Below are 10471 nucleotides of genomic sequence, written 5' to 3' on the forward strand. Positions count from 1 at the left end.
TGGATTTACCCGACACCTTTTATTTACATAAGCGAAAGTCTCACTGTGCAACAGCTCGCACTTGACCAAGACGGTGCAGCTGAGCACACCGCTCCAAGGGTAAACTGAGGCAGCCACTCCTCAGCCACGCCTGCTACACGGGGTGCTGCTGGCCAGGGGAGAAACAATTCGCTGCCTGTGGGGCCTGGGTTGGCCAGACCATCCACTGTGAAACACTCAGGAGCTCCTCAGAAGAAGCCAGGTTCAACCTGCAGATGATCGGACCCAGCAAGCCACATAATTCTGCCAACTGGTGCCAACCGTGCTGGGCCCACCGCTTCCCTCAGGCCTGGGTCCCCCTGCCCTCTCCCCACGGAACAAGGTGGCTTTTTCTTAATCCCAACTGCTGCCAGTCTGCCTCTCCTACAGAAGTGGAAACCCACAACAGGAGGCAGGAATGAGCCAGAAGCTTTCCACAGCCTGGGAGTGAGTTCAAGGGGGCAGCTGGGCACATCAGAGCCAGAGCTGTCCTCCAAAGAAGCAGACAGGGGCCTACGAGGAGCAAGAACACAGGTCCCAGGATCCAGGTCAGGGTGGGGCTGAGGCACAGCGGAAGGGTGCCCCACGTGCAGGACATCCGGGGGGGGTGGTGCTCAGCTCCATCCAGCCCAGCCCCATGAGCAGCCAGTCTGCCTTCAGGAGAGGTGGGGTCCCTGACACTCCAAGTCCAGGGGAGCTCCTCCTGGCCAGCCAAGGTTCCAGACCCACCAGGGGCCCTGCCCAGTCCTGAGCAGCCCCGGTGAAGCCTCAGAGCCCAGCCGGAGCAGACACAGTGGGGAGGGGCAGCTCCAGGGCCGGAGTCTCTGTGGCCTGGGCCGGGCTGGGCTTTCGGTGCTCCAGCTGCTCCAGTTTCTCTCCGAGCTGAGAGTAAAGTTCCTTCACTGCCTCTCCACTCTGTGGGGGAAAGTGTGTGGCTTTGGGGTGGGCCCCAGGGCGACTCGAAGCAGACCCCATGGTCACTCGGGACACGTCCACGCAGGGCACATGCACACAAGGAGAGGGTCAGGCCAGCACAGCCGAGCACCGGGGCACCCACCTGGCCGGTGGGCTCCAGCGCCTTGCGCAGGGCTTCCAGCTTGGACGGGGCCACCCGGTGGTGCAGGTGGATGAGGAGCCGCAACACATGTCGCTGCACACTCTCCTTCCTGGAAAAGGCCACGGCAGCACTGCAGTGACCCAGAGCCGCCTGGCCCAGCTGGGCCACACGCCCTGCCCCCGCCCCCCCAGCTGGGCCACACGCCCCGCCCCCGCCCCGCTGGGCCACACCCCCCACCCCCACCCCACCCCCAAGCTGGGCCACACGCCCCGCCCTCGCCCCCCCGCCCAGCTGGGCCACACCCCCGCCCCCGCCCCGCCCATCTGGGCCACACCCCCCGCCCCCACCCCACCCCCAAGCTGGGCCACACGCCCCGCCCCGCTGCCCAGCTGGGCCACACGCCCCCACCCCCGACCCCCCACCCAGCTGTGCCACACCCCCTGCCCCCAGGCCCACAGCCCCGGCAGTGCAGACACAGTGGGAGGCAGGCACCTGGGCGAGGCTGTGAGGAGAAAGCCGTCAAAGAGGCTCCTGCAGAAGTCCTCCAGGGCGAACTCGTCAGCCAGCAGCGCCAGGTTCCCCATGAGCAGGTGCAGGAAGATGTCACCAAATGCCAGGTCGCCAAAGGTCTCCACTGCAAACACAGCAGGGGTCAGCGCTGCTCACCCTGCCATCCCCGTCCCTGGACCGGTGGATGGTGGGGAGGCCGCAAAGCAGCAAGGTCGCCTGAGGACAGGGGGCCCGGTCTTCCTGCAAGCCAGAATCAGGGGCCTGCACAGGCGAGGTGGACAGGGCAGGGAGGCGGCCAGGGGCCAAGACCTAGGCAGTGAAGCAAGGCTACAGTTCGAGGACTGGGCTGGGCAGGGCATGAGAGCCCGTCATCACTGGCTGTGACCCATGGCCAAGGGACTCTGGATTAAGTGGACTCCAGGAGAGAGAAAAACTGAACAGACCAGAAAGCAAAGAAAAACCCAGGCAAGTGCCACGGCACCAGCCCGTGAGTTCGACCAGACTGCTATCCGCACGGCTCTGGAAGGAACACAACAGAAGAAAATGACTTCATGCTTTGAAGCCAGGGACTCCAAAACTTCAAAGAAACAGCAAAGGTGACTACCAAGGAACCTCACTGATAAGCAGAGACAGGAACGCCTACGTGCACAGCCAACGGGGTCAGAGCCCCAGCTGGAGGGCAGCAGGCCACAGGGGGACATGCACGCGGACAGAAGCGCTATACCAGCTGCTCGAGAAACGCCCCAGGGCACTCTGTGACAGTGGACCCGGCCAACACCAGCGGCACCCAGAGCGCAAGCTGACCCGGGCGCATCAGATGCAGCCGGGGCGCGCTCCTGCCATGCATCTGAGCGGACAGGACACGCAGGCAGGCCCACAGTCACGGCAACAGGGGACACTGCCCACAAAGTCCCAACAAACCCCACAGACCCTACAGACCATGCGAAACCCGAGAGGCAACAAGGAAACACGAGAGTCGGAAGTGAGACACTTGTTTGAATCCTGATTTGAGCAAACTACTCGTAGAAGAATGTCACCTGGCAATTGGGGCATCATGGCCACCAGCAGCACCTGGCCCCATGTGTGGCCATGGCTGCATCGTGGTTTCTGTAGAGACACCTGCTAGGTGCCTCTCGGTTGCAATTATGTCCAGACCGTCACCGCAGGCCCCCATGTAGGCAGCTGATAGGCACCAGGCTTCACTATGCTGGGCTCTTTACTTGTGATTTCATCAGAAATCCTCACAATAAAAAGCTAAAATATAGGGACGCTTGGGTGGCTCAGTCGGTTGAGTGTCTGCCTTCGGCTCGGATTGTGGTCCTGGGGTCCTGGGACTGAGTCCCACATTGGGCTCCCTGCTCGACGGGCAGCCTGCTTCTCCCTCTGCCTGCCGCTTCCCCTGCTTGTGCTCTCTCTGACAAGTAAATAAAGTCTTTAAAAAAAAAAAGCAACCACAAAGGAATATTTTTAATTGGCATCCATTCTTACTAGCACCCACTAATGACATAAAGGAACAACTATACTTGGGGCTCCTGGGTGGCTCAGTCATTAAGCGTCTGCCTTCGGCTCAGGTCATGATCCCGGGGTCCTGGGATCGAGTCCCGCATCGGGCTCCCTGCTCCGCAGGAAGCCTGCTTCTCCCTCTCCCACTGCCTCTCCCTGCTCATGCTCTCTCTCTATATCTCTGTGTCTCAAGTGAATAAATTTAAAAAAAAATTTTTTTTTTAAAAAAAGAAGGAACAACTATACTCCTCCTAAACACAAGGAAAGGCCTGCATCCCCGCCCACGGGCCAGTAGCACGTGGCTGGGAGACGCGGGTGCTCCTGATGCAGGCAGAACACCCCTGTGTCTAGCCGACACTGTTAGACAAGAGAAACAAACAAAAGTACTGAAATGAATAGAAATGATGAGACAAATGCAAATTATTTGCAACTACACTCTTGGAAGTTTCCAGAAACATACTGAATTGCTCCAGCCTCTGTGGCCAGGAGGATGGCCCCGAGATGTGTCCACGTTCTGATCTAGGAGCTGGTGAGCGCGCTACCTCACACGGTAAGAAGCCCCAGGATGGGCCCAACACCCAACACCTGTAAGAGGGAGGTGGGAGGCCGGGGGCTGGAGTCAGAGAGACATGGGGTGAGAGCACCTGGGACGGTGAACTACAAGATGCAGCCAGGAGCCAGGGTGTGGGCGGATCCTAGGAGCTGGAGACAAGGAGACAGATTCTCCCTGGAGCCTCCAGAAGGAGCCAGCCCTGCCCACACCTGGACTGTAGTCCCAGGACACTCACTTCATCCTTTTGGCCTCTGGAGCAGTAAGAAAGTAAGTTCATGTTGTTCACTTAGATGGAAGCTGGATATAAATTAAGACCCACAAACAGCTTCCTTCGCAAACAGAACACAGGAAACGTAACACATGCACCATCCTCAGACCTGTCAATGACCCAGAAACATGCTTAGCAAAGGACATGCGACGTCTCTATGAAGCAGCCTCAACACCCCAGACGAGCCCGGGGCCGGCAGAGGGAAGGCCAGGCGCTCCCGAACACTAACCCTTCTCCCCGGCTCTGCCTGCAGCTTACTCCTGAAGGGGTCCACACAGGCCCCACCCTCTTCTTCCTACCAGGAAGCAACCTGGCCCCCACCCCAGGTGGCCCCCACCCAGTGTAGCCGGAGACTGTCGAGGGCGGGCTCTCTGCACAGTCGCAGGACTGAGGAGCTCCACTCCCTCGCCAGGTAGGGTAAAAGTAAGACAGCCCTTGCACCACAGTGGAAAGGGTCCTTCCACAAACGGTGACCACGGCAAAGGGTGTCTGGGTCTACCAGGCCGGGCCCCACTCGCTCTTGTACCAGAACGACTTCCAGAAGACCAAGACGAGAAGTGAACCCAGCTAGCCCTGCGGACGCGGGCAGGGCACGGGCCTGCACACTCACCGAGCCCGGGCAGCAGGCGGAGGAGCGCGTTTTTGTTCCTCTGCTTGGTGATATGCAGCACGTAGTAGAGCCCCACCTCGCAGGCCATGCGCTGCTCCTGCAGGAACCTGCACCAGCAAGGACGGTCGCCCCTGAGCCGCACGCTCCACACAGCCTTCCGAGGGGGGCCACAGGGGGCGAGGAGCCCCCACCCACGCCCCTTGAGCCCGTACTTGGTGAAACTCTCTGGAAGCGTGTTTGGGTACGTGACTGGGGCTTTCTCCTCAGCTGGGAGCTTCTGATCCACGTTGAAGGTATGGTCGTCCACCACGAAGGACATGAGCATGGGCAGGAACCTGGTGATGAGCTCCACCTCCTAGGCCGGGAGAAAACCCAGAACTGGTCCAGCACAGCCCCGCCTTTGTCCTGCACTGTACCCCACCCTTCGCCCACCCACCTCACACTGATCTTCTCTGGATATCAACCTAAGGCCTGGCCCTCCTTCCCACCTCCCAAGACCCCACCTTGCTGATCTTCCTCGGGCCCACAGAGCCTCTCGAGAAAGCCGCGGAAACAATCCCACCCGTCCTGTTACCATCCTGGGCTCCTTGAAGACCTGGCTGTCAATCATGTCCCACGCCCCCTGGCCCAGGGCGAGCAGCCGCAGCAGCAGGAGGAGATCAGGGCTGTCCTGTGGGAAAGCGAAGGCCTCAGCACATGCTCACCTGGGCCTCCCTCCCCCAGTGAAATCACTCGTGGCGCAGCCAGAGCCATCAGCTTCGCTCACAGCCTCCACACGCCCACCACCCATCAGGAGGAGTACGTGCTCACTGGGCCAGCAGACCTGGCCGCCAACAGTCCATGCATCTACCCAGGAGGCAGCATGCAGCCAGCCCAGCGCACTCACCCTGGGCAGCGTCTCCTGGCCGACCAGCTCCTGCAGGTGTCGGACGGTGCTCAGTGACAGCGTGTTGATGGCAAAGGGGTCACACAGGATCATGGACAGATCCCTGTGAGGACAAGCACACTGCGCTAACGTGGCATGGCCACTGTCCTGGGGAGAAGCAAGCCTGCCCATCGGCTCTGGATTTCTTCCCCAAACAACTTCACCGTTCATAACTTATCTTTAACTTACTCAAAATGCTGAACAGTCAAAAAAGTTTTTTTAAAAAATTAAGCTCCCATTTTGGTTCTGAAAACCTGACCCTGATTCTGTAAGCACACCCAGGATCCCAGAGACCATCAGAGAGAGAAGGTGGTGCTGGGAGCCAGATCCCACCAGCACAGAGGGCCCCCGGGATGGGGCTAACCACCCACCCCTCTGTTGCAGGCAGGCCCCAACGACTGCAGACACCAGAGCCCCAGCCCAGGCCCAGGCTCCCCCGAAACTCTTGAGAGCCTCAGCCGCAGAAGCCGGGGCTCTCAGCCGTGCGCACGAGCACCAGGCACTTCTAAAACACACTGGAACAAACTGCAGAAACAGCCTGCTCATCCGAACACCTGTGGACAGGACTTTGGGGGCCGGGGAGCACCTGCACAAGGCTGCACCTTACCCCAGGACTTGCTCCTGCCCCTTCTTCACTCCATCCAGAAACCCCTGCAGCTCCCGGGCCCTCTTGCTGTCCACAAACCGCTCACGAATGCAGGCGTCCAGGCACCAGGTAAACTGCGGGGAGGAAGCGCGGTCAGGACGCGATCAGAGACCACAGCCTCCAGACAGCACTCGTGCTCACTGCTCAGGAGCGGCCGCTGCCCAAGCTTCACGTAGGCAGCAGGACTCACTGCCTCACATGGTCCAGGCCCGATATGGTGCAAAGGCAGACAGGCCTGAGGTCCCACATCCCCAGCGGGCCAGGCGGTGCATGGAGGAGGCGGTGTTTGTGCTCTGTTCTCAAGGGGCCTCCCTGTCGGACCCCTTTGTGGGGGTGGGTGCTACAGTCTCACATCCTGACACCACACAGCCCCCCGGGAGGTGACAGTGTCTCAGGCTGCACAGAAAGCTGCACCCCAGCACAGCACACAAGGGGCCCCCAGGGGCTCTGGAGCAGGGGAGGGCCAGTGGCCTGGGAAAACCCAAAAGAAGCAAGCGTCCAGGAGCAGCCACGGGGCCAGTCCCACCTGTAGCAGAGGAAGACCCGGAGCAGGCAAACAAAGGGGGTGCAGGGCGGGTGGCCCCCTGCCAAAGCCTGGCTGGCAGTGGTGGGGCAGGGGCTGGCACACTGGGGGGGTGGGCGTGGACAGGGAGGAGATGGGGGAGGGGGGAGGGGCCGGCAAGGCCACCACCTTGTGGCAGGGGTCCACAGAGCAGATGTCGCCGACGTCTAGCTCGTGCAGGGACATGAGCAGCTCGGCCCGCAGGGTGCAGTAGTGCACGTTGCGGGTCCGCAGGAAGAGGGTCCGCAGGAACTGCAGCACCATGTCGTACAGCTTCACGTTCTTCCCCACCATCTGCGTCAGCTTCTGCACCACCTGGTGGGGAGACCCGCGCCACAGTGTCACCAACAGCCTGGGGCGGCACCGCCCTATCCTGACACCCGAGAGTCTCCGCTCTCACAAGACGCCAGCTCTGTGTCCGGAGGTGGCACTTCTGCTGTTTAAGGAGGTGAAGTCCACATCAGATCCCAAGGCTTCCCTGAAAGGCCATCGACCTGTGACCCCAGACTCCCCCGAGCCGCGTGGGAGGTCTGCCGCCTGCCCGCCCAGTCGGCTGGCACAGGGGGACTCAGGCCTGGGACGCTGGCTCCCCGCACTGCCCCAAAGCTTGAGGCCATGTGGCAGCCCCGCCCCACGTCCGGCACCTGTCCCTATTCCTCGGCAGGGACCACACGCCTCTGCAACCCACACCCCACGCAGAAGGCCCCTGCTGCACCACCACAGCCAACAGGAGGGAGCGCAGCTCACTGCTCGCTGGCCGCGGACAGGAGCTGGGCCTGTGGCTCTAACGCTGTGAAGGACACACAGCACGACCTCGGGTAACAGACGACACAGCACCCCAACAGCCCCCAGGCTGGGCACAGTGAGTGCAGAGAAAGCAGGGATGGCCGAAGCAGTGAGCGCAGGACAGGCAACCTTGGGGGCCCCGGGCAAGGCCTCTCCAGCAGGAGTCAGGGACCCCGACGCACAGAGCAGACCTGGAGCACCACCCAGCGGGCACCGCCGCTGTGGACAAGAACGGCCACATGCCTGCCCTGACCACAGCCCAGGCCTGGCCTTCCAGCAAACAAGAGGTGGTGAGGCTCAGGCTCAGGCCAGCTGGACCCAGAGCTGTGGCCCCAGTGGCTGAGCCACACCCTACATACCATGGGCGATACCCTCTCCCCTTGCAGTGGGTGAAGGCCCGAAGGACCCAGGCCGCCCAGGGGGACACTGGCTTGGAGGAAAATGTGAAGAAGAGGCAAGAGACCACAGGCAGGAAGTAGTACCGCAACCACTGGCCAGACTGTGGGAGAAAGCATTGGTTCAGATCCCACTTCACACCAGCACACACCCCTCGGCGAGAAAGCGAAGGACCCACAGAACACCCAGCGGCACTCAACTGATCTGGTGGCTTGCCACCATCACCTCCCTCCACTGTTCAGCTGTCATGCTGGAGCAGGTCAGGACGCTTCAGTGACCCCCAACTCACTGGGAAATGCCAAAGTCTCCATGGGGGCCTCAAGCCCTCCTGAGCTCACCCCCCAATCTATTCACCCGCTTGCTCTCGGCTCCAGCCATGTAAGCCTTCTCATCCCAGGCAGTCAGCCTGCTCCCCTTCAGAGCCTGTGCTCCCTTCCCAGCCCTGCCTTGCCTTACTCTGTGGCCTCATGTCTCTGCAGCCCTTGGCCACCCCTCGAGCTCTAGTGACCAACGTGTGACATTTACTCTGTAGCGTCTGCCTCCCTAAAACTGTGAGTGCCCCAGGCAAACACCCTGAGCTCTGGGATCAGTGAAGAGTGCAGGCGCCTATGGCAGAAAGTCAGGACTCAAGAAACGTTTGCCAAAGCAACGAACGAATCAGATATAGAACAGAAGACAGGCAGGGCACCTGGGTGGCTCAGTGGGTGAAGCGTCTGCCTTCAGCTCAGGTCAGGATCTCGGGGTCCTGGGATCGAGCCCCATGTCAGGCCCCCCTGCTCAGTGGGGAGCCTGCTTCTCCCTCTCCCTCTGCCCCTCCCCATTGCTCATGCTCTCTATCTCTGTGCTCTAATTAAAAAAAAAAAAAAAATCTTAAAAAAAAAAAAAGAGAAACAAAAGAGGGGTGCCTGGCTGGCTCAGTCAGTTGAGCATATGACTCTTGATTTTGGGGTTGTGAGTTTGACTCCCACATTGAGTGTAGACAGTACTTAAAAATAATATCTTAAAAACAATCTCCCTGGGCGCCTGGGTGGCTCAGTTGGTTAAGCGACTGCCTTCGGCTCAGGTCATGATCCTGGAGTCCCGGGATCGAGTCCCGCATCGGGCTCCCTGCTCAGCAGGGAGTCTGCTTCTCCCTCTGGCCTTCCTCCCTCTCATGCTCTCTGTCTCTCATTCTCTCTTTCTCAAATAAATAAATAAAATCTTTAAAAGAAAAAAAAAAAAAAAAAAAACAATTTCCCTGAGCCAAAAGAAGAAACGATGAGCTTCACTGGGAAGGCTTGCCAAGTCCCCAAGCGCCAAGTACATAACAGCAGAGACCCACACTAGGCACGGCATCACAAAGCCCCCTGGCCAGCCACACGTGCAAGCCCACCGTTCCAGGAGCAGAGCAACTGAAACCTGCATGGGGGTGGGAAAGGGGGTGGTCAGGGTACCCCTGCCTCACCTCGCCCTGGCGCCTTGTCTTCGGGGAAGGACTGAAGAAGTTGTGGAGCACGGAGAGCTCCGTGCTGAAAAGCGCACTCTCCTTCTCCAGGATGTACTGCTTCAGCAGCGGGGAAACTTCGTCCCCGAACAGTGCCTGGTTGTCCTGCCAGATCTGCCGCTTCACCTCCACCGCGCAGGCCCGGTAGAGCTCCTTGTCGGCCATCACCAGCTTCAGCTTCTTCTCCGGAACCTGCACGCCCACACAGGCCAGCCCTCAAGACAGCTCAGGAGGCCTCAGCGCCCCAGCAGAGACCACCTCGAGCCCACCTGTGCCTGACACCAGGCAGCCGAGCTGAATACAAACAGCTCTTGCCAAGCCATGGGTCCCACCACCCAATCCACACGCCAAGCTTCAGTCTCTGCCCGGCTTGTGCCCCTCGTCTGGGCAGACAGACGGCTCAGGAAGCCTCCCCAGCGCGAAGCTGCCACCCTGAGCAGGGCAAGCCCCACCTCCCCAAGTGCGGGCGCTGGGCAGAGAGAGCCCTGAGCTCGCTGGCCTGTGGTTTCTACCTTGGGCAAGTGTTTCATGACGCACATCACCACGGGCTGCAGGGACGGCATCTTCACCAGAGAAAAGCTCTTTTCCAGGAGGTCTTCCAGTTTCTTGTACCTGCAAAGACTCGCTCTCTGAAGCAGCACCACAGGCCCCAGCGGGAAGCAGCTGCCTACTGACCCCAAACAGCTGACACACCAGGGCACGGGTGCCCACGGCGGGTGTGTGGCGGGAGGGCTGCGCCTCTCGGCGGCCCGCCTACCTCTCCTCCGCCTTCCCCTCCGAGGCGATGGCCGACACGCGCTCCAGCAGCTTGTCCCGGAGCTCGTCGAACACCGACTGGTGGAACTCCAGCCGCGGCGTCCCGTGCAGGTCCAAGAAGGGCAAGGCGGACTGCAGGGAGGGCAGCAGCACGCCGTTCTCGGTCTGAGGAAACAGAGGGCCCCCCGTGTGCGCGGGCGTCGGCTTTGCTTCCCGGGGCGGGCGCGACCACGGACACCTCAGTCACAGCCACGCCTGGCCAGCACCCCGGGGCCCGGTGCACGGCGAGGCGGGTGCAAGGGTGCTGCCGGGCCACAGCGCAGCCGGAGTCCGTCGGCGGGGCGCCGGCTCGGGCCCCCGGTTGCTCCGCCGGGAACACGCGCGCCCGCCGGCTCGGG

The 10471-nt window shown here is 60.9% G+C and overlaps 1 protein-coding gene across 1 annotated transcript in view; it reads right to left on the bottom strand.

The window, feature by feature from the left end:
• The window catches only part of NELFB (negative elongation factor complex member B), an 11285-nt gene continuing 814 nt past the window's right edge, over window positions 1–10471 (bottom strand). The window contains exons 2-13 of the mRNA XM_035015369.1: window positions 10075–10238; window positions 9830–9929; window positions 9279–9509; window positions 6782–6967; window positions 6052–6164; window positions 5406–5508; window positions 5094–5189; window positions 4732–4874; window positions 4520–4626; window positions 1568–1709; window positions 1076–1184; window positions 1–933 (exon numbers count right to left, since the gene is read on the bottom strand). Of these exons, the coding sequence (XP_034871260.1) occupies window positions 787–933; window positions 1076–1184; window positions 1568–1709; window positions 4520–4626; window positions 4732–4874; window positions 5094–5189; window positions 5406–5508; window positions 6052–6164; window positions 6782–6967; window positions 9279–9509; window positions 9830–9929; window positions 10075–10238 (1641 nt within the window). The 3' untranslated portion in view covers window positions 1–786. The remainder of the gene's footprint in view (window positions 934–1075; window positions 1185–1567; window positions 1710–4519; window positions 4627–4731; window positions 4875–5093; window positions 5190–5405; window positions 5509–6051; window positions 6165–6781; window positions 6968–9278; window positions 9510–9829; window positions 9930–10074; window positions 10239–10471) is intronic.

Source organism: Mirounga leonina, unplaced genomic scaffold, assembly GCF_011800145.1.
Source record: "Mirounga leonina isolate KUSES-001 unplaced genomic scaffold, KU_Mleo_1.0 Mir_170, whole genome shotgun sequence".
Classification (NCBI taxonomy): domain Eukaryota; kingdom Metazoa; phylum Chordata; class Mammalia; order Carnivora; family Phocidae; genus Mirounga; species Mirounga leonina.